General features: G+C 45.4%; 1 protein-coding gene across 4 annotated transcripts in view; it reads left to right on the top strand.

Moving 5' to 3' along the window:
- Positions 1 to 23,993, top strand: part of LOC119972284 (protein argonaute-2) — a 136,498-nt gene that overhangs the window by 64,951 nt on the left and 47,554 nt on the right. For all 4 annotated transcript variants that reach the window (XM_038808732.1, XM_038808730.1, XM_038808731.1 and 1 more), the window contains 3 exons: positions 7,328 to 7,509; positions 15,318 to 15,454; positions 18,653 to 18,787. In XM_038808732.1, coding sequence (XP_038664660.1) covers positions 7,328 to 7,509; positions 15,318 to 15,454; positions 18,653 to 18,787 — 454 coding nt within the window. The remainder of the gene's footprint in view (positions 1 to 7,327; positions 7,510 to 15,317; positions 15,455 to 18,652; positions 18,788 to 23,993) is intronic.

Below are 23,993 nucleotides of genomic sequence, written 5' to 3'. Positions count from 1 at the left end.
CATATTCGTGGTACACATTCTAGAATAAATCTCACATTAAACTGAAAGTAAGACTCCACTTTTACCAAGGCACAGTGGGTGCACCTGCACCACATGGACTGCCGCGGTTCAAGAAGGCAGCCCACCACCACCTTCTCAAGGTACATTAGGGATGGGCAGCAAATGCTGGTCTAGCCAGTGCCGCCTAAATCCGGTGAAATGAATTTAAAAGGTAGGGCTGCAGAAGATTGCTACTATGGATTGAGACAAGATCTTTCGGGGATTTGTGTTTGATTTAAAAAATATTTTTAAACGATGTATTGAGGGACTAACGAACCAGTGGAAGATGGATAAGAGCAAATTGGTTAAAAGCAAGTAGGGAGGAGGAGCTCGTTAGATTAATTCTCAGGATAGCCGGGCGTTACAAAGTCAAACCTGGAAGGTATTAATGGGTTCAGTAAAAGTAGGCGATGTTCATAGAGATAAAGGCAAACTGTATAGGTGGTGGGCAAACTACATTAGCATGGCTTTGAGAGAGGACGGTTTTCTAAGATACCTCTGAAAATGTTCAGACTACGTTAGTCTGCCTTAGACTGGGAGAGAAAAAGAAGTTTTAGGTAGCAAGGTGGTGAGATTCTTTGCACAGGAATGTGAGTAGGAGCTGGTGCTCGGATTTGAAAGACGAAATTTGGGTTAAAACGAGGCTGGAAGATTTGCCTAGCTTTAGGTAAAGGGAGCAGTCGCCAGGAAAAGTTGCGCCATGATGGACAGTTCTGGAATTTTAAATTTTCCAGGCTGGGAAAGTAAATTATTGACTGTAAACACTTGGATTCTAAGAATCAGCAGCTGATTCAGTAGACAGGCAAGGCCGTCAATGGTGGAACAATGAAAATTGCCTATGTGCAGGAGGCCAGAATTGTAGGAATGCTGAGATCTCAGGAATGTTGCAGGGTCGGATGCGGTTACCAAGATAGGCAGGGGGCAAAGACACAAAGGGATTTGAATGGGGGATGAAGCTTTAGGATGTCTTATGGTCATGAAAGGCACAATATAAATGTAAATCTATTTTATGGAGGCTGTAAGGTGGGAGATTGGGCAGGAAAACTTTAGAATAACTAGGTTTAGAGGTTTTGTGGGCATAATGAGGGTTTCAGTGCTTTTGAATGCCCCGAGGTCATGAAAGGTGCTTTATAAATGCAAATCCTTTAATAAGGGTCTTGACTTTATAATTGGCGGATTGTACTGCATGTGATTGGCCCCTATGTTTGTGCTAGTTCTTTGAAATAGCTATTCAATTATCTCTTCTTCCCTGTTCATTCTATGTAGCTCTGTCCCTTTTTCCTTGTTAAGTTCATATTTGCTTCCATTGCCTCCTGACTTAACTAATCCTTCCTGGATGGTTTCCCACAATTCTACCCGTGTAAATTTGAGTTCACCCAAAATCTCCTGCCTGTATCCTAACTGTTACCAAGCCAAGTTCACTTATCACCCCTGTATCACTGACCTAGATTGGTTCCTTTTGTTGCTGACTTCTATCTTTATTACTATTAACCACAATATGCGAGTGCGCTCCGTGTATTGGACAAATGATCACAAGCCGATTATAGTTTATTATTAAACATAGGATCGGAAGGGCAGCACGGTGGCCTAGTGGTTAGCACAGCTGCCTCACGGCGCTGAGGTCCCAGGTTCGATCGCGGCTCTGGATCACTGTCCGTGTGGAATTTGCACATTCTCCCCATGTCTGCATGGGTTTCGCCCCCACAACCCAAAAATGTGCAGAGTAGGTGGATTGGCCACACTAAATTGCCCCTTAATTGGAAAAAATAATTGGGTCATCTAAATTTATTTTTAAAAACATAGGATCGGTTCTGTACTTAATAACTTATATGCTACTGCACATTAGACTATATCAAGCAGTTTAAATGACCTTTACATAACTTCCAAGTGACTGGCTCTGTGTAGGTTAGATAAGGTCTTTATCTGGTTCCCCACGTGTGGCGGCTGGAGGTCTTCTGGTGCGTCTAACCTGAGTGTCATCTTTTAGGTGGAGATCGCGGGTCCTTGAACTTGCCTGGTCGATTTGTTGCAGTTGGTAGACAGATGCCGGCCCCAAAAGAGACAGAATGTTGGTCGCGCAGTTGTTCTTATCCTCCGATCTTTCACGCTCTTTTGGGCGGTCCCAGGTAGGGGTCCAATGGATCGATAGGATTTCAATCACCCTGATCGATTCTGGCCAATTAAGGGCGGATACCTTGATGGCTGGGCGGATCCTAGTTGTTATTGTCCAAGGCACGTAGGCACTCCCAAATAAGGTGAATAGGCGCCCCTGAGTCTGCTACTAATGTTCAGTTTCAATCTGAAGCCCACTGTCCTGGGGAGACCTGTGAGTGGCCTCTAGCAAGTGCAAATTTCTGTATAGGTATCCAGTTCTTTTTTTCCAATTAAGGCGCAATTTAGCGTGCCCAATCCACCTACCCTGCACCTTGCTTTCAAATTCCTCCATCATTATGTCCCTCCCCAACTCTGTAATTTCTTTGTGTCTCTTACCCTTCAGCTCTATGTCTATCCATCAAATTTTGGGCTCTTAAGCATTCCTGATTTTAATTGCTTCACCTTCCCGCCTTCAGCTCTGTAATTCCCTCTGACCAGCTGAAAAGGTTTAGACCTTTCACTGTAACAAACAAACTAAAATCAACATAGACTAAACATTACTTAGTAGGCAACTGATACTGTGCAGAAAATATAGCCTCCCCCAGCATGGCCAAATACTTATACATCATATTTATAGATTATACCACATGCTCCGCTGTCATCTTTGTTGGAACAAGTCCAAAGTTGCTCTCTTCTCCCTGTTTTGTTGGGTCATAACAACCAATGTCCAACCTCCTCCAAAAGTCTCTCCTCCATGAGAATCCCTGAATCTGGTTCCAGGAGCAAAGTCCACTCGGGCAGTAGTGACTCCTCGCTATGCCAAGGCGAATCCCACCCCCCCCACCCAGCTCTATGGCCAAACGTGCGTTCATCTGACCTGATATCTCAAGAGGCATGGTGTTTTTGTACATATAATTCTTCTGTGAAGTGCCTTTTGGTGTTTTATTCCATTAGAGATATTCTTATCAATATAAATTGTTGGAAGTTTTTATTTAATCTGCTTCTACTACACTAAGGTATTGCAGCTCAGTTTAGAACATGCCCAAGTCATTATGGGCTGGTTTAGCTCAGTGGGCTAGACAGCTGGTTTGTAATGCAGAACAAGGCCAGCAACGCGGGTTCAATTCCCGTACCGACTTACCCGAACAGACTGCAACCTGTTTGCCTATCCGCCACCAACTTATCTTTATCCTTTTGAAGTTCTGAAGTTCTGCATTTTCATCCTCAATTCATAATGCTTCCAAGCTTCATGTCATCCACGTTAATTCATGTATATCAGGAAAAGCAAGGGTCCCAACACTAACCCGAGATTCTCCAACCTGAAAAACCATTATAACCACTACTCTCTTGTTTCCTGTCACTCAGCAATTTCATAACTTTTTGTTGCCACCAAGAGAAAGGTTATGGAGGTTCCCCACTCAGGATTCTTGTAAAACATGATGAGAGCTGTATTGAGTGGTTCTCATACAATCAAGATGGTGATCTGCCCACAGCACACGCAAACACACAGCTGGCCTCACTACACTCACATGACGCAGAACAGGAATGTATTCCCAGATACATACCAGTATTCATATTGCTCTTGTCCCTTTTATTCCATGAGCTATAACTTTGCTCCAGCCTGTTGTGTGGCATTATATCAAATGCCTTTTGGAAATCCATGTACAGCACTTCGCTCATCAACTCTCTCTTACCGGGGCGCATGGGACCCCGAGGGTGAAGAGGGTCTTCTTGGAGCAGGGTAGAGATGGGGGGGGGGGGGCTGGCGTTACCCAATCTCTCGGGGTATTATTGGGCGGCCAATGTGTCGATGGTGCGCAAGTGGGTGATGGAGGGGGCAGCATGGAAACGGATGGAGAGGGCATCCTGTGGAGATACAAGCCTGGGTGGTGGTGGTGGCGGCTACCCTCAAGTTTTGAGGGGCAGTGGAGGCGACACAGGGGAGAAGTGGGGGGCTCGATGGAGGCTCCGTTAAGGGGGAACCATCGGTTCGTCCCGGGGAACATTGATGGGGGATTTCAGGGTTGGCACAGAGCGGGCATCAGACAGCTGAGGGACCTGTTTATTGATGGGAGGTTTGCGAGCCTGGGGGAGTTGGAGGAGAAATTTGGGCTCCCCCGGGGAACATGTTCAAGTATCTGCAGGTAAAGGCGTTTGCTAGACGGCAGGTGGAGGGATTCGCTTCGCTTCCCGCGAGGGGGGTGAGTGACAGGGTGCTTTCGGGGGTCTGGGTCGGAGAGGGGAAGATATCTGATATCTACAAGGTTATGCAGGAGGGGGAGGAGGCGTCAGTTGAGGAGCTGAAAGCTGAGGGGGAACTGGGGGAACAGATCAAAGACGGGACATGGGCTGATGCCCTGGAGAGGGTTAATTCTTCCTCCTCATGTGCGCGGCTTAGCCTCATCCAATTCAAGGTGCTGCACCGGGCCCACATGTCCGGGTCTAGGATGAGTAGGTTCTTTGGGGGCGAAGACAGGTGTGTCAGGTGTTCGGGGAGTCCAGCGAACCATGCCCACATGTTCTGGGCATGCCCGGCACTGGAGGAGTTCTGGAAGGGGGTGGCGAGGACGGTGTCGAGGGTGGTAGGATCCAGGGTCAAGCCAGGATGGGGACTCGCGATTTTTGGGGTTGGGGTGGAGCCGGGAGTGCAGGAGGCAAAAGAGGCCGGTGTGCTGGCCTTTGCGTCCCTAGTAGCCCGGCGAAGGATCTTGCTACAATGGAAGGATGCGAGGCCCCCAAACGTGGAGACCTGGGAAAGGGGAGGGGGGGAGGAAAAGGGGAGGGGGGGAAAAGGGGAAGGGGGAGGCGAGGGAGGGGGGGAGGGGGGAAAGGGGAGGAGGGGGGAAAGGGGAGAAAGGGGAAGGGGGGAGAAAGGGGAAGGGGGGAGAAAGGGGAGAGAGGGAGGAGGGGGGGAAAGGGGAGGAGGGGGATAGGGGGGGAAGAGGGGGAAAGGGGAGGAGAAGGGGGGGAAGGGGAGGGGGGAGGGGGAGAGGGGGGGGGAGAAAGGGGAGGGGAGGGGGGGAGAGAAAGGGGGGAGAACGGGGAGGGGGAGGGGGGAAGAAAGGGGAGGGGGGGAGGAAAAGGGGAGAAAGGGGAAGGGGGGAGAAGGGGGGAGAAAGGGGAGAGAGGGAGGAGGGGGAAAGGGGAGGGGGAAGAGGGGGGAAAGGGGAGGAGAAGAGGGGGAGGGGGGAAGGGGAGGGGGGGAGAAAGAGAAAGGGGAAGGGGGAGAAAGGGGAGGGGGGGAGAAAGGGAAGGGGGAGGGGGGAGAACGGGGAGGGGGAGGGAGAATAAAGGGGGGAGAAAGGGGAGGGGGAGAAAGGGTAGGGGGAGGGGGAGAAAGGGGAGGGGGAGAAAGGGGAGGGGGAGGGGGGGAGAAAGGGGGGAGGGGGAGAAAGGGGGGAGGGGGAGAGAGGGGGAAAGGGGAGGGGGGAGAAAGGGGAGGGGGAGAGGAGGGGGGGAGGGGGAGGGAGGGGGAGGGGGGAGAAAGGGGAGGGGGAGAAAGGGGGAGAAGGGGAGGGGAGGGAGGGGGAGGGGGAGAAAGGGGAGGGGGAGAAAGGGGGAAGGGGAGGGGGGGAAGGGGAGGGGGAGGGAGGGGGAGGGAGGGGGAGGGAGGGGGAGGGGGGAGAAGGGGGAGGGGGAGAAAGGGGGAAAGGGAGGGGGGAAGGGGAGGGAGGGGGAGGGGGGAGAAAGGGGAGAAGGGGAGGGAGGGGGAGGGGGAGAAAGGGGAGGGGGAGAAAGGGGGAAGGAGGGGGAGGGAGGGGGAGGGGGAGAAAGGGGAGGAGGGGAGGGGGAGAAGGGGAGGGGGAGGGAGGGGGAGAAGGGGGAGAAGGGGAGGGGGAGGGGGAGAAGGGGGAGAAAGGGGGAGAGGGGATGGGGAGAGGGGAAGGGGAGGAAAAAGGGGGGAAGGGGAGGAAAAACGGGGGGGGGAAGGGGAGGAAAAACGGGGGGGGGGGGGGGGAGGAAAAAACGGGGGGGGGGGGGGGAGGAAAAACGGGGGGGGGAGGGGGAGGAAAAACGGGGGGGGAGGGGGAGGAAAAACGGGGGGGGAGGGGGAGGACAAACGGGGGGGAGGTGGAGCAAAAAGGGGGAGGAAAATGGGGGGGAAGGGGGAGGAAAAAGGGGGAGGAAATGGGGGGGAAGGGGGAGGAAAAAGGGGGGGGGGAAGGGGTTGGAAAATGGGGGGGAAGGGGGAGGAAAATGGGGGGGAAGTGGGAGGAAAAAGGGGGAGGAAAATGGGGGGAAGGGGGAGGAAAAGGGGCGGGGAAGGGGAGGAAAATGGGGGGGGACGATGACTATGTTTATTTAATTTTAATTTATTTTTAAGTTCTCTTGTTCATTGGGGGTGGGGGGGGGGATGTGATACATGCGTTGATACGGTTTGGGGGTGTTACAGTTATTATGGGTCATTTTGTTGCATTTCATTGTTTGTGTTATATTTTCTGTAAAAAATTCCAATAAAAATTATTTAAAAAAAAAACTCTCTTACCGCTTCAAAAAATTCCAGGTCAGTTAAACATGATTTTCCCTTAAGAAATAGCTTTCCTTACCGCATGTGACTATTTATTTTGTCCCAAATTATTTTTCAGAAGTTTCCCCCACCACTTAAGTTAAACTGACTGGGCTGTAGTTGTTGGGCTAATGTGGTATACCTTTTTTTTGAACAAGGGTGCAAGATTTGCAATTCTTCGGTCCTCTGGTATGACCTCTTTGAGTCCAAGGAAGAAATTATGGCCACCCCCCCACCCCTCACATTTCCACCCTCACTTCCTCAGTATCCTTGGATGCATCTCATCCAGTGTCCTGGTGCCTTATCTTGAAGTACAGATAGCCTATCCAATTTTATCACCATATCAATTCTCCTGAGAATGCAGAAGTTTGTGTTAACCTATTTTTCTATCCTGAGATACGAATAAATTAACGTGAGGGAGAACTCCCTCAAATTTCCATTGTGACTATTTTACTGAAGATTATTAATCAGATAAATAATTGTATGTTTTATAATCTCAGGTGCTTGCCACTTTTAATGGTGATTATTGATGGAGAATGTTGAAGTTTATGACCTGATATTAGTTCAATGTGGTTTTTGGTTGATATAGCTCACAAATAAGTACTTCTATTCCTTTGTATGTTAATATCTATATTATCTGTTTAGTCATGTTCAGTTTTTGATTTTTTTTTTCTCTCTTTTAAATAGGTGGAGCTGGAAGTAACTCTACCAGGGGAAGGAAAGGACAGAATATTTAAGGTGGTGATAAAGTGGGTGGCATGTGTCAGTCTCCAAGCCTTGCATGATGCACTTTCGGGTCGACTCCCAGCTATTCCTTTTGAATCTATTCAAGCACTAGATGTAGTGATGCGACATCTACCCTCCATGAGGTGAGAGGAGCCATCTAGTGCCTAAATGTAGCATTTAGTAAATAATTTCTCACACAGATTTTTGGGTTTCTGCATGCGAGACATAACTGGCAGAATGACTGATGAAGTACTTTACTAGTGCACCGTTCGTCAAAAATTTATCGTTTTGATGTTGGATTCTAAAATTTAACAACAAATTTGATCCTTCTTAAGGAATACTGACTCTATCAACTAGAGAGAACTATTTTCACATTTGCGGTGGTAAACTCCTTCACTGCCAATTTGGGAGTTGCACACATTCTGTTTCATAGAACCTGATCAGATGTTTGCAATTTGCAACCTCAACCTGAAAATTCTATCAGTAATAGATAAACGTTTGGAGGAGTAAGGTCCTGAAGTGAATTTGATTTCATCCTTTGAGAATACTCAACTGTGTGCCCTGTTAATAGAATTTAGCTTTTTTTTTTACATGAATGACTTGCCCTCTGATCTTTTCTGATGATCTATTCCAACAATTGATTGCACTCTGCACAAGGAATGACTTAATCATATGTTTAGGATTTTGCACAACTGGGCGTGGTTGGCATCGCCCAAAGCTGTCTTCCACCTCGAGAAGAATCTGCTCATGCGTGTCCTAGTCAGTTGTGCCCTGTGCACCACCTTTAGTTACATTAGGCCCAGCCTTGCGCACGAGGTGGTGGAGTTCACTCTGTATGAGATCTCGCTCCAGAGTCTCCCCGCTAGCCTAGCTCCTCTTCCCACCTCTCACTTATTTCATTCAGTGAGGCCTATACTTCGTCTAGCAGTCGTCCATATATGTCTGCGCTCTTTCCCTCCCCTTATTTGTCCAGTGATATTAGTCGATCTAGAACAGGGGTGGGCAAACTTTTCCGTGCAAGGGCCACATTCAGAAATTCACAATTCACAAAGGGCCGCATAGTATATTAAGTAAAATAATTACTTCACCCGGTTATGATTCTGGGCGCCTCATATAGAACATAGAACAGCACAGAACAGGCCCTTCGGCCCTCGACGTTGTGCCGAGCAATGATCACCCTACTCAAGTCAACGTATCCACCCTATACCAGTAAGTAACCCAACAGCCCCCCCGCATTAACCTTAAAAAAAAAAAAAAAATTTTTTTTTTTTTTTTTTTTTTAATGACTTGGTGGGCCGCAGAAATACCTTTGGCGGGCCGCATGCGGCCCGCGGGCCGTAGTTTGCCCACCCCTGATCTAGAAGGTTGTGTCTGAATAACTGGGGGAGTACTGGAACCTCCTTGCAGAGGGATGGGTGCATACTCCCTTTCAGAGGTTGGAACTGCTTTGTTTGTTCTGCCCGGGTTGCCACTTGCCATCGTTTTACATGTCCCTGAACCTCAAACACACCGTCTTCCATTTTCCAAGTCTTGTATGTGGCCTCCATTCTGGCCGGGTTGAATCTATGGTTATTGCAAATGGGGCCCGAGACGGCCATGTCTCTCAGCTTGAAATGATGCCATAGCTGGTTCCAGGCTTTCAGTGATGCTGCCACCACCAGGCTCATCGAGTACTTGGCCGAGGAGAATGGGAGTGGGGCAGTGACCAGTGCCCGCAAGGACGTCCCTACAGACTAAACCTTTTCTATCTGTACCCACTCCACCCCGACTTCCTCAGCCAACCCTGTAGTAGCACAGGATGTTTGGCAGTACCAGACACGCCAAATGCCGCCCTCTTTGCAGGACAGTTCTACAGATCCTGGGGTTCTTCCCCACCCACATGAAGGTCAAGATCACTGTCAGGACCGTGGAGTACTGACAATCCACCTCCAGTATGGAGTCGATCAACCGCTGTCTAACTCCCCTCTCCCCTCCTAACCCTATGTGCCCTGAATGCTACTATCTCCCGTCTGCCTTCAGCGCCTCCCATTCTGGTTACTGCTTACATACTTGTCGATGATCAGTGCGATCCTTTCAAAAAGGCCTTGTTAGTGAGGAGGTCCGTGCCAGCCTCCATGGGGGAGGGGAGGGGCTCTGTGCCCACCTGGCCTACAACCTCTCATCCACGCAGTGAGGTGCATGGTCGGAGATAGCTATTGCTGACTATTCCGCTTCTACTATCCCTGGAAGCCCTGATTTCCCCACCACAAAGATGTTTATTCGGGAGTAGGCCTTGTCGACATGGGTAAAGAAGGAGAACTCCTCCCTCGGGTGGCTGAACCTCTAGGGTCCCCTCATCTGATCCATGAAGACAGTCAGTTCCTTTGCTATTCCTGACTTTGCACCAGATCTGGAGCATGATGTGTCCACCCTCAGCTCCAACAGTCTCCCCCATGATCATTTGTGAGAATTGAGTTTGGGGATCTCTGCCAATGTTGTCTTGATGAACTTGGCATCATTCCAGTTCGGATGTACACATTTACCAGTACCAACGGGGCCCCTTCCAGAACCCCTCCGGGTCTGTCACTGTGTTGGTCGCCGTGAAGGCTAACCCCTTGCTAAATAGAATTGCCAACCTGCTTGCCCTTGCGCTGAAGCTAAGTTGATATTCTTGTCCCACCCAGCTCTTCTTTACTCTCATCTGGTCTTTGGCTCTCAGGCTTTCCAGATGGGTGGAGACTCGGTATCTTTTTACTGGTCCGTTGAGTCCCCTCATGCTCCAGGTGTGGGCATTCCCTTGCATGCCTCTTTCTACCCATACCCTTGTGTAGCCTGTGTAATGCCTACATTCTTCCTTGGCATTGTTTGCGAATAATGTTTTGGGTACATCTTCTATTCCAGTAAATGTTTTGACGTTCTCTCTGATGCAATTTTTAGTATTTTGCTGTTGCACTAGGGATCAACCTTTTTTTTACTCTCATCTACATTGCCTGTAGGGCCTGTCTGCACCCATTATGTTTCAGTAACCGGAATTATACTATAGATTCGGCCTAATCAACATTGCTCTATATGTATGGTTTTGCAAAAAGGAAATCTTGTTTCACCAATTTATTGGCCGCCTTTGAAGGAGTAGCAGGCATTGTGGAGAAAGGGGAGCCTGTAGACAGATTTCCAGAAGGCATTTGATAAAGGAATCACATCAAATGTTGTTGTGGGCAATAAAAGTTATGGTGCAGGGTGTAACATATTGGCATAGGTAGAAGATTGGCTGGCAGAAAACAGAGAATGCATAAATGGACCCTTTTCTGATTGGCAGGATGTGATGAGTGGAGTCTGTGAGGGGACCTCAACTTTTTGTAATTTATATCAATAACTTAGATGAGGGTAGCGAAGGGCATGGTAGCTAAATTTACAGTTGAGACAAAGATAGGTAGGAAGTATCGTGAAGAGGGCATGAGTTTGCAGACGGTTGTGGATAGGTTGTGAGTGGGGAATAAATTTGGCAGATGGAGTATATTGTGGGGAAAATGTAAGTTGTTTAGTTTAACAGGAAGAATAAAAAGCAGAGTATTACTTAAATAGTGAACAACTACAGAATCCCGCGATGCAGAGGGATCTAGGTGCTGCAATGTATGAGTCCCAAAAGGTTGGTATGCAGGACCACAGGTAATTAAGAAGGTTAATGGAATGCTATCCTTTATTACAAGAGGAATTGAACAGAAAATTAGACGTTCTGCTTAATTTATCCAGGGCATTGGTGAGACCACATCTCGAGTACGGAGTACAGTTTTGATCTCCTGATTTACGGAAGGATGTAAATGCATTGGAGACGGGTCAGGGGTATTCAGGCGGATATCAGGGATGAGTGGGTTATCTTATGAGGAAAGCGGGACTTGTTTCCACAAGAGTTTAGAAGCTTGAGGGGTGACTTGATTGAAGTATAGAAGATCTTGAACAGTCTTGACAAGATGAACATGGAAATGATGTTTCCACTTGAGGGTGAGTCCAGAACTTTGGGCCGGGGGGGACGGGACACTGTTTTAAAATGAGGGCTTGCCCTTGAGGACAGATGAGGAGAGATGTTTTCTCTGAGGGTTGTGTGACCATGGAACACTGCCTCAGTAGGCGATGGCGGTGGGATTATTGAATTTTTTAAAGGTGGAAGTAAATTCCTGTTGAGCAGGGGAAAGCAAGGTTATCGGGGGTAGGTAGGAATGTAGAACTTGAATCACAACAAATCAGCCATGATCTTATTGAGGGGTTGAATGGCCTACTTTCTGCTCCTAGCCCCTATGTATGTTTGTATATAGTATTTGCTTTGTTTATAGCCAACCCATGCTGGTGAGTGATGTGTTGATTAATACCTATAGCTTTTGAACTTGAGATAATAACTCCAGATGGGATTCAACCCTGACCAAGAGTATGCTATAAATGAAATCTCCCACTGCAGTCAGCGACACCCTCAGAAATACCCTATGTGTCCTTTAGCCAGTTACTTGCCCTTGATTACTATTTTTTTAAAGGAATCCCTGAAGAATACTTGGGCCTTCTCGAAGCTTGCCACTTTGGAAAATCATCTTAAAAGACTTTGAATGGCCATGCACAATCTACTACTAAATCCTATTTCTAAACACTACTTACTAATGAGCAAACTAGTACCCTCAGGTGTTACTTTTCCCCTGACATTCATATACCAAAATAGCTCATTATTTTTAACTGCACTATGTAGTACCTTGCAGTGTCCTTAGCCCAAGTGCAACGTTCGTTCAGCTTCCTTTTTTAGAGTTTGGCTGCATTACTTGGTCCACAAATCTCTATGGCTTGATGTCCTCTGCAAAATCAATTACCTTGAATTGTAATTCTGGGTTACTGGTGTATCTTAACGCACCTCACTCGGTTCTTCTCTCTCGGTTATTTTAAATCTAAACAACTAGTTATCTAATTAGTTCATTGTTATATTTTAATAAAGTCTTGTGATTGCGTAATCCAAATGGTTTGGAACATATTTGGTATTATTGTCATAGTTCATGATTTTGTGTAGCTGCATAAAGGAAGAAATGTTCAGTCGTGTGGATTATTTGTGAGGAGCTGTATATTCAGTAATCATTGAGGCTTGTAGTAATACAGTCCCTCTGGAGCGACTGTACCTGCTGTGTCAGTTCTGCTGTCTTGTTTTTCTTTGTCTCTGCATCACGAGATTCCTGCTCAGATCTTCCTGACTTTCCATTTGTCTGCAGTTGCTGCTCAGCTTCAAATCTCCAGACGTGCTGGTGTTCAAATTGTACATTGTGCGTATCTCTGATTCCCTGTTGCTAAGCAATAGCACAGTTTTTAAAAATCTACTTGGGTGTTTTTAAAAAAAAACTTCCCTAAGCTACTAGCCCTGTTGATAGCGCAGCTCTTCACTTCAAGAATCATAAAACGTCAGGTGTACAAACAGACCCTAGAGATTTCTCGGCTCCATTTCACAGAGCCTCTAAAATGAAAGAAAACCCAGGACTCGTCTTTCTCAACACAAAATAATTAAAAATATAAAGTTAAAGTACCTAATGTTTTATTCCTAATTAAGGGGCAATTTAGCGTGGCCAATCTACCTATCCTGCACATCTTTAGATTTGTGAGGGTGAGACCCACCCAGACACGAGAGAAATGTGCAAACTCCCCTCGGACAGTGACCCGGGGTTGGGATTGAACCCGGGTCCTTGGTGGCGGAGGCAGCAGTGCTAAGGTGTTGGCTGGGATTATTGGGTTTCGTGGATAAGTTGGAAGTGTGCATTTAAATGGTGTTCTTTCCAAGGCCCAGTGCAGATGAGATGGGCCGAATGGCGCCCTTAAACACTGTAAATGCTGTGATTCTAGCCAGTGTGCCATCGTGCTGGCCCACACAAAATAATAAATTAAACTTAAATTGTAATCTTAAACCACTGCAAACCAGTTTGGTGACATGAATATTTCTTATTGTTTTCATTTGCTAACCAAATTAAACTTGGGTCAGCTAGATGATTTTTCAGTTTCCCATATAAACTTGTCCAATAAAAGCTCTCCTTTCTAGTGTCAGATTTCAGTTTTAATTACAATTCTGCAGAAGCCTATAAAGCATTGCTTTGCTGATTCCTTATCTCCCCATTGTCTCTTTATAACTCCCAGTTTTGGTTCCCCACGTGTGCTGCAAATGTATGAAATGGAAAATATTGCACATGCATCCTTCTGTGGAGTTTCTTCATAAATATTTTTTGCCTGCACCATCCCCTTCACCACCTCACTCAACACAAACCCATCAATCTGGTTTAATTCTGTGAAATGAAGCTGAGATATATCTGAGCCCTGTTTGTATACCTGAGATTTTATGACTCTTGAATGAAGAGCTGTGTTATCAAGAGGGTTAGTAGTTTAGGGAAATTAAAAAAAAACAAGTAGGAAACAGTTTTGTTGCTTAGCAACATGAAATTAGAGCGAGATCGACCAGATGCAAGGTGACCAAGAAGATAAACAAGGTGCCAGAATAGGCAGGGCGGGAGCTGCAGAGAGCAGATTTCCGAAAAGAAAAGAAGAAATTCCAGGAAACCAGGGAATGGGAATTAAATGAATCTCAAGAAACTAAATAAAGAACAGGAATCTGGGGGGGAAAAGTTCTGTTCAGTGGAATTGAAAGTAAGTAGTAGAGGGAAAGACTCCAAAATAAAGAGACATAGATGCCAGCATGTGGGCTGATGCGAAGCCAGAAGAGACAGCTAAAGGTTGGTGACTCCTTACCCATGGGTCTGTGAAGCAATGGAGTTCTGTTAGTCCCGGCTAAATACCTGAGAGAGTCCGTGGAATGTGAAGCGTGGCAATTCAGAAGAGAGGAACATTAGACGGAGGGATCGAAACCTTGGAGGTGGATCCTGGTTGAAGATGTCTGCGAGTAAGCAATGTTTGGGAGAAAATTCCAAGACGAGATCAGAGTGCGGAGACAGAAAAGCCTTGTGGAAAACTCAGTTTCCATAAGACCAGTTGGCTTACAGTATGACGGGTGTGTAGGGGTTGGGGGAGTTGATGACTTTGGGTGGTGTCTATCACTTGGTTTTGGAGTGTGATGCGCTTGACTGCAGATTGCCTGTTGGTTTACATGGACTATGTACTTACTGTGAACATTAGAGCATAAGATAGATTTTGTAACTTGTGTTAATTTGTATAAACCTGTAAAGGTATAGTTGCAGTGAAGGAGTCTTGTGGTGCAGTTCATCTTGTTTAACAAATGTTTTACTCTGTTAAAAGTTGATCAGATTCCTGTGACCCTGTTCAATAGCCGTCCTCCATTTTTCTAAACCAACAAATAAAAGTTAGGATCTATCAAACTGGGTACCACACGGAGATTGGACTTGTCCGATAGTAACATCAGCTTGGATCATAACAGGTTCAAGAAGCAACAAATGCTGTTCTACCCAGTGAAAGGGGGAAAAAAAGCACATGAACTTCACTCTGGGAAGGAAATCTGCCATCCTTACTTGGTCTGGTCTACATGTGATTCCAGACCACAATTTGGTTGACTCTTAAAATGCTCTCTGAAATGGCCTAGCAATCCACTCAGTCATCATATTTGTAAGAATTAGAATTCCTACAATGCAGAAGTAGGCCATTTGGCCCATCGAGTCTGCACTGACCCTCCGAAAGAGAATCCCACAGAACCTTTTGGACCCCATGGGGCAATTCAGCTTGGCTAATCCACCTAACCTGCACATCTTTGAACTGTGGGAGGAAACCGGAGCACCCAGAGGAAACCCACGCAGGCAAGGGGAGAACGTGTAAACTCCAAACAGACAGTTCCCCAAGGCCAGAATTGAACGGGTTCCCTGGTGCTGTGTGGCAACACTGCTAACCACTGTGCGATTGACTGAATATTTCTTTAAAACTGCGGGAGTTGCTCTAAGAAATGTTTACTAAATTGGTGTTCTCCGTCCAGTTAATTAAAATATATATATTTTTCTTTCAGGTACACTCCAGTAGGCCGTTCATTCTTTACACCGTCTGAGGGTTGCTCTAATCCCTTGGGAGGGGGCAGGGAAGTATGGTTTGGATTTCACCAGTCTGTCAGACCTTCATTATGGAAAATGATGCTCAATATTGATGGTAGGTTTCAGAGGTTAACATGTGCGAATTTATTCTTGCCTTTTAAGAAATTTGGAAATTTTCACTGCACTCTTATAGAATCATAGAATTTACAGTGCAGAAGGAGGCAATTCGGCCCATCGAGTCTGCACCGGCCCTTTAATTGATCTAGTTTTGAAGTGCCTGCCTTCTAGAGTTTTATTAATTACATTAATTAATGAGCTTTGCAAGGCATCGCTGAGAATTCTGGAAAAAAAATGACTGTGATTACATTGGTGAATTTTTTTGCAACAGGAAGGAATAACAAACTTGCGTTTGTGTAGCACCTTTCACAACCACAGTGCTTTCCAGCCAATCAAGTAATTCTAAAGTGTAATCACTCTTGCACTATGGACAATTTTCACAAAGGAAAGTACCACAACCAGAATCAATGTGATCAAATAAATCTGTTTTTTGTGGAAATTGTGATTGAGAGAAATAACGAGCAAGAGTTTTCCTGCTTTTCAAATTCTGTGTATTTTTCTTCCATTAATCTGAGATGGCAGGCTGGATTCAATATGGCACTGGAATTTAAAATCTATGCAAATTTGTCGAAGCTTAACGTAGGAAATTTGACACTGATTTCTGTGTTTAATTAGTGTTGTCCTTAAATGTGTACATGCTAGAACGACCAATTGCAGTTTTAAAGTTCCATATTTGAGTCAGTATGTAAACTTTTAAAAAATAAGTTTAGAGTATCCAATTCTGGTTTTTTTTCCCCAATTAAGGGGCAATTTAGTGTGCCCAATCCACCTACCCTGCACATATTCGGGTTGTGGGAGGTGAGACCCACGTAAACACAGGTAGAATGTGCAAACTCCACATGGACAGTGACCGGTGGTGGGGATCGAACCCGCTGCCTCAGGGCCGCGAGGCAACAGTGCTAACCACTGCGCCACCGTGCCGTCCTACTCAGTATGTAAACTTGTGGAGCTTGTAACTTTGGCAGAGTTAACATCCTTGTATTGTAACTTCCACGCACATAGGCCCCCCAGAAGCCAAATGTACAAATGCATTATGCAGTGACATGCATGTGTAATAAAAATATTACAGCCAAATAGTGCAATTTGATGAATTTGTGTTTGTGCATGCAGTTATTATGGTATATTCATATATTCAAGCCAAGTTTAAACTTCCAGTTGAAGCATGAAAATTAAAAAATAAGATTTAGTCCATCGTAACCCAAAATTATGAGCTGCTGGAATCAGTGTAGGGCTATTACATTAACTTGCTTTAGAATTGTGTAATTCTAATCACAAATGCTTCATTAAATGCAACATTTTCAAGGCCAGGATTGTATTCTCTTTCAAATCTGGTGGAGCTCTTCCACACAATTGGTATCTTTCTCAAAATTATGCTATTGAAAATTACATACCATTGTAGATGTGTCCTCACCAATAATCTTTGCAAGATTAAAATGATTTGCTTAGACTTCTGATCAAATGCCAACAAAGTGTAGCTCATTGTTGACACCTTCCAAATAACTAGATAATTCATGGTTCATACCATCCAAATCATTACTACTTCAGTTAATGAATACCTTGTCACTGTTTTATTGGTACATGATTCATATTTTCTATCCCTGTATGCAGTACCTTGTATTTTCCTCATAAAAAATCCATCAAACTTTTCTTCGTTCACCCTTTCAAAAAAATAAATAAATTTAGAGTACCCAAATATTTTTAAAGAGGCAATTTAGCATGGCCAATCCACCTAACCTGCACATCTTTGGGTTGTGGGGATGAAACCTGCGCAGACACGGAGAGAATGTGCAAACTCCACACGGACAGTGACCCAGGACCGGGTTGGAACTCGGATCCTCAGCAGCATAGGCAGCAGTGCTAACCACTGCACCACCGTGCCGCCCGTTTCCATCACCCTTTCTTTCCTTTACTTGGGAACAACAGGAGACCCAGAATGTAATAATGTAGAATTTTGTTTTTCCCATACACGGATGCTGGGTGACATATTTTCTGTTTTATATCCGATTCCTAGCATCTGCAATATTTTACGTTTATTCCACTTGCGCAGCTCAGTTCTATAAAACAAAGGTGTAGGCCTAAAGTGCTGAATAAGACCATAAGATGCTGGAGCTGAAGTAAGCCACTTGTCCCATTGAATCTGCTCCGCCATTCAATGACATCATGATTGATTTGAACATGTAACTAAATCGTTTCCATTTCAGATGACCAGCTTTCATTAAAGAGACATAACACAGCTAGTGTTTGCCACGTAAAGAATGCGCTAATTTGTTTGTGTGAAAATAATCCATTTATAATGGATGCGATTTTAACAATCCAGGAAACTGAGCATGACAACTTGTATTGACCAGATGTGGCTGGCAGTTTGCCTCCAGTGGCGGCTTGAGCTGCTTGTATGGAGTAATGTTGTTATACTTTAAATTTACCATGTTTCCAGGCTGTAAGTCTTAGTTTGCTACCTGCTCCATTTCTTCCTGTTTCTCATTCGTTCTTTCTGGCTCTCGAACATAGTTTGCCAAGCTGTTCTAATCTATGTTTAAATCCCTTTGGCAAGGGTGGCATGATGGTGCCATGATTAGCACTGCTGCTTCACAGCACCGAAGAGACTGCGCGGGTTCACGCATGCGCAGAACGGCTGTCGTGATCTTGCGCATGCGCAGACCGACCGTCTTATTTTGGCGCATGCGCGGAGGGTTTCTTCTCCGCGCCGGCCATGCTGGAGCCCTACAGGGGCACGGTGCAAAATGAATAAGTGCCCCCCCAGAACAGGCCCGCCCACAGATCGGTGGGCCCCGATAGCGGGTCAGACTGTGGGGTCCTCCCGGGGTCAGATCCCCCCGAGGATCGCCCATGCCGACTTACCTGCCAGGTCTTGCTGGTGTCAGAGGTGAGTAATTCAAAAATAAGGGGGTTGGAGAATCTCGGCCCTTATGTTTAGTGAGATAATGCTGCTGTTTGACACCTGTTCAGGTTTTGTTCTTCTGAGGTTTGGATTTCAGTGTACTTTGAGAATGAGAAGATGGAGCTTTATTCTGCATGTAACTGAAATCTACAGTTGTGAGATCCTAATTCTGGATGCCAAAAAAGTGTAAACTATTTAATTCCCTGCCATTCATGGTCCTTATTTTGAGTGCAAATATTTGCTTTAAAAAAAGGGGGGCAGAGCGAATGTGTGTTACAAATTTCTTTCTGTTTTCAGTATCTGCGACAGCGTTTTATAAAGCCCAGCCAGTGATTGAATTCATGTGTGAAGTTTTGGATTTTAAAAATATTGAAGAACAGCAAAAACCATTAACTGACTCCCAGAGAGTAAAGTTCACCAAGGAGATCAAAGGTGAGAAACTGAATACAGTTGTTGATTTTTACAGTATTAAGTATGTTAGTATTGAACATGCTGTCAGTGTTTTCTTTTTTTATACTCGACTGAATACATTTCAAATTGAAAATTTTGCACAATAGTAGCTGAAAACTCATGGGATCTTAGGGATATTGCAATACAGTGCTTTTTTAAAATATATTTTTATTGGCATTTTTCAACTTTTACAAAATAACAATTTACCTAATAATGCACCTGATATTTACATGTTGTGTAGTTTCTTATTTACAAACTTTTTAACATACATTCCCTCCGTTGGTAGCCCCCTCTTCCATCCTGGGTGTCATACTACTGAGCTCGCTCCTCTTTTCTGCGTTTTTTGTTGTTGACCGTGTGGGTGGGTGGGGTGGGGGGACGGCTTCCATCCCCTCATCCCTTTTCCCCCATGTTTCTCTCTGTGACTCCCTTGGATTCGCTCCTCATCTCCTGCCACCTTCCCCCTTTGCTCCTCCTTGTTGCATGCATTCTTATTTGCTCTCCCCCGTTTCCCTCTTTTCCTAGTCGCTGTTGTCCTCGAACAGGTCTTGGAACAAGCTGATGAATGGCCCCCGCGCTTTGTGGAAGCTCTCGCCCGACTCTTGGATGCTGTACTTAATCTTCTCCAGGTGCAGAAATTCCGAAAGGTTTGCCAGCCAGTCTGCAGCTGGGGTGGCGCTGCTGATCGCCAACTGAGCAGGATTTTCTGGAGTGCGATTAAGGGAGCAAAAGCAAGGGTGTCATCCCTCTTTCCCTTATGTAGTTCTGGCTGGGCTGATACTCCGAAGACTGCCACTCTCGGGCAAGGTTCCACCCTCACCCCCACAACCTTGGACGTCGCCTTGAAGATATTACTTGAAGAAGGCTGTCCAGAACCTGACAAGCTGGGGCAAGCCCAGAACATGTGGGCATGGTTGGCCGGCCTCCCTGGCAAATTTATCCTTCACCTCCGGGAGGAACCTGTTCATTAGGGTTCTGGTTAGGTGCGCTACGTGCACCACTTTAAACTGCATGAGCTGAGCCTTGTGCAGGAGGAGGTGGAGTTGATCCTGCTCAGTGCTTCCCTCCAGAGACCCCAACCGACTTCCGTCCCCAGTTCATCCTCCCATTTCCATCTGACTTCGTCCAACGGTTGTCTTAACCTATCCAGTAACTGTTCATGTTTATCAGTTCCTCTAGTAGTGTGTCTCTTGGGGCCCTGGGGTATCTTGCCATCACCTTGAGGTGAAAGTGTTTCATTTGGAGGTGTCTGAGTTCCTGTCCTGTCAGTCGTTCCAGGTCTTCCGTAAGTTCGCCAAGCTATCCAATGCTTCTGGACCTGCAACCCAGCGGGTGATCGTTCAAATAGTAGAGAGGATAGTTGTGCAATGCAATTTAATAGATTTAGTAATTTGCAAACTGACACCAAAAGAAAATGGTGAAAGCTGCCGTGCTGTCACATGCACCTACCCAGTTCACTACTGTTCTTCAGAAAAGGGAATTTCCCATGGTTCGCTAGTCTGGTCTACACATGACTGTAATCCTACGCTGTGGTTGGCTGTGAATCTACTCTAGTTGTCAGGGCAAGTGGGGATTGGCAATAAATGCTATCGTGCCAACATCACCAAATACCAAAATTGAATATATATTTTTTTAATTTTGCACTGTTTCTGTTACTGAAAGTTGAATACTGCCATGTTAGAGATTGATATTGTGAATAGGAGCGAATTGTACAGGACAGTGGTTTATCTCTAGAAGCCATTGTTTTAAAACAATCCGATTTTGCAACAGATTACTTTCTAAAATAGAATCAAAGAATGATACAGTATAGAATTAGGCAATTCAGCCCATCATGCTTGCACTGGACGTTTGAATAAAGCTATTCACCTCATTCTCTCCCCTGCTGTTTCCTCATAGTCCTGAAAATGTATTCTCCAAGTATTTATCTGTTTCCATTTTTAAAAGTTGTTATGGGTGGCGCGGTAGCACACTGGTTAGCACTGTTGCTTCACAGCACCAGGGTCTCAGATTCGATTCCCGGCTTGGTCACTGTGCGGAGTCTGCACGTTCTCCCCATGTCTGCGGGGTATCCTCCGGATGCTCCGGTTTCCTCCTGCAAGTCCTGAAAGACGTGCTGTTAGATGAATTGGACATTCTGAATTCTCCCTTCGTGTACCCGAACAGGCGTGGAATTTGGTGACTAGGGGCTTTTCACAGTAACTTCTTTGCAGTGTTAGGGTAAGCCTACCTGTGACAATAACGATTGTTATTATATCGAGTCTCCTTCCACAACACGTTTTCACAGCGCACACTGTGGTTATAAAACAAAGTTCCCTCATGTCACCTCTGGTACGTTTTGCTTGTCATGGATCAGTGTCTTTTGGTTATTTGCTGAAACCGCTGCCACTGTTTATTTGCTCTTTTAAAATGGTCCACAGTTTTGAGCATCTCTATCAAATTTCTTAACTTTGATCTAAGGAATCGGCAGAGTAGACAGATTTTTTGATCTTGAAGAGACTCGAGGGTTTAAAGTGGTGGTGGGGAGGCAGGAAAGTGGAGTTCTGAGCACAATCCGATCAGCCATGAGAAGGCTTTAGTCCAAATGGCCTCGTCCTGTTCCTATTTGTTATGTACGGTGAACTCTATAAACAAATTTCAACAAATAAATGGGGAAAAAGGTAAAGGCAGTAATTCAGTGCAATTTAAATGCCCATCAGGAATGATTTTGAAAGCACGGAACATATTATGGGGTGAGAATGAATCAAAGGCATGTAGAGAAATCCACTATACACTGAGTTGGTCAGGGCAACTGAAGAGAACAAAATCTAATTTGAGAATAGCATGTCGTGATACACATTCTACTGTGCCTCGTGGTAGTGGAATATGCACAATTCAAAACTGCCTGCTGCACTGTATTAATGAATCGAGGGTAGGTAATATGATCAGCAAGTTGATCAGCAACAGCGGCAGCAGTGGACCTGCTGTTGGAATTTTTTATTCACATGCTTTTTACTGCTGTTTTGAGTTTTTGGTCCTTTTCAACTGACAAATAAAAATGATTACTTGGCTGAAACAATAAGAAATGTCTCTGCCTGGGACCTGAAGCCAGAATTTGTTGGCACCTTGTAATTAATATTGGCTGTCTAACTGAACTGACCACTTTGCCAAAGCACGTGGCAGCATTGTGCTCGAGTGCATAATTTTATGACTTTCTTTCTTTTCTCTTCTGTCATCTCCCCTAATTCAAGAACCTGCACTGATTGGGAGTGTGATAGAGGCAGATTCAATTGTGGCTTTCAAAAAGGGAATTTGATAAATATTTGAGTAGGGAAAATATTGCAAAACTATAGGGAAAAGACTGAGGTGGGCAAGACTAGCTGAGTTGCTCTTGCAGAGAGGTGGCATGAAAATGACAGGCCGAATGGCCTGATTAATAAGGGGTTATGGGGAGAAGACAGGAGGAGACTGGGGATGAGAAAATATCAGCCATGATTGGATGGCGGAGCAGACTCGATGGGCCGAGTGGCCTAATTCTGCTCCTATGTCTTATGGTCTCTTATGCCACCGTTCAATTATTCTGTTACAAGCTGGTCAGAGGCAAGGAAATCTGTGGCTCACCTCCTGACTCCTCGAAGCTTGCCCACCATCTACAAGACAGTAATTTGACGGAATACTCTCCACTTGTCTGGATGAGTGCGGCTCCAACAACACTCGAGTCCAAGGAGCTCAACGCCATCCTGGACAAAGCAGTTGGCATGATCAGCACCCCATCCACCACTGACACACAGGCACAGAAGAATGTCTTATCCACAGGTTGTGCTGCATAAACCTGTCGAGTCTCCCTTGACTGCACTTTCTGAATCTGTGACCGTTACCACCTGGAAGGATAAGGGCAGCAGATGCAGAGGAACACCACCACCTGGAAATTCTCCTCCAAGCGACACACCATTATAACTTGGAACTACATTGCCATTCCTTCACTGTCACTGGGTCGATACTATATAACTATATAACTTCCTTCCTAACATCACTACATCACATGGGCTGCAGCAGTTAAAGACGGCAGCTCGCCATGTCCTTTTAAAGGGCAATTAGGCTAGATAACATCCCATGAACAAATTATGAAATTCAGCATTGTTAAGTTGGGAGCAACATGTCCTCTAAATGCTGTGCACTGCTGCTCTTTGCAGTCCCTTTTAAGATATAATGCACACCAATGCATGGCGAGCGCCTTAAAAGAGAAAGTTACTTTTGCCTAGCCCTGTTCCCCGTACACTACATTATTGATTGCTGTGCTGCTTGCGCCCATGCAGGTTTAGAGTGTTGGTAGTGATTCATTTTGGTAAGAACTAGAAGAGGCAATATGAACTAAATTATACAATTTTAAAGAGTGTCCAAGAACAGAGAGATCTGGGATTGCATGAACACAAATCTTTGAAGGTGTCAGAACAAATTGAAAAGATTTCTTAAAACAACATACGGATCCATGGCATTGTTTTATCTTTATAAATTTAAAGTACCCAATTCTTTTTTTCCAATCAAGGGGCAATTTAGCTTGGCCAATTTGCCTACTTGGCACATCTTTGGGTTTGACCCGGAGCCGTAATCGAACCTGAGTCCTCAACACCGTGAGGCTGCAGTGCTAACCACTGCGCTGCCATGCCGCCTCGATCAGTGGTATTATTAATAGATGGATGAATGCAAATGTTACGTTTTTATAAACCACTGTTTAAGCCTCAACTAGAGTGTTGTGTTCCATTTCGGGCAGCACATTTTAGGAAGTTATGTTAAGGCCTCAATGGCAGTGCAGCAGAGATTTACTAAAATAGTACCAGTGTTGAGGGGCTTCAGTGACATGAAAAGATTTGGAGAAGCTGGGATTGTTTGCTTTGGAGCAGAGCAGGTTAAGGGGAGTTTGATGGAGTTGTTCAAAGTCATGAACGTTTTTTATAAATTGGGAGAAATTTCCTCCAGTGGCAGATGATTTAGTAATAAGAGGGCTCAGGTTTACTGTGATTTTCAAGGTCATGTAAGGTAATTTTTTTTTTTACAGAGCGAGGGACCTGCCTCACACTGCCTAAAATGTTGTGGAAGCAGATTCAACTGTAACTTTGAAAGGACTTTGATAAATGAAATGAAATGAAAATCGCTTATTGTCACGAGTAGGCTTCAAATGAAGTTACTGTGAAAAGCCCCTAGTCACCACATT

This window comes from Scyliorhinus canicula, chromosome 10 (genome assembly GCF_902713615.1).
Source record: "Scyliorhinus canicula chromosome 10, sScyCan1.1, whole genome shotgun sequence".
NCBI lineage: Eukaryota > Metazoa > Chordata > Chondrichthyes > Carcharhiniformes > Scyliorhinidae > Scyliorhinus > Scyliorhinus canicula.
The sequence above is the reverse complement of the archived record's forward strand: the minus strand, read 5'-3'. Positions and strand labels throughout refer to the sequence as shown.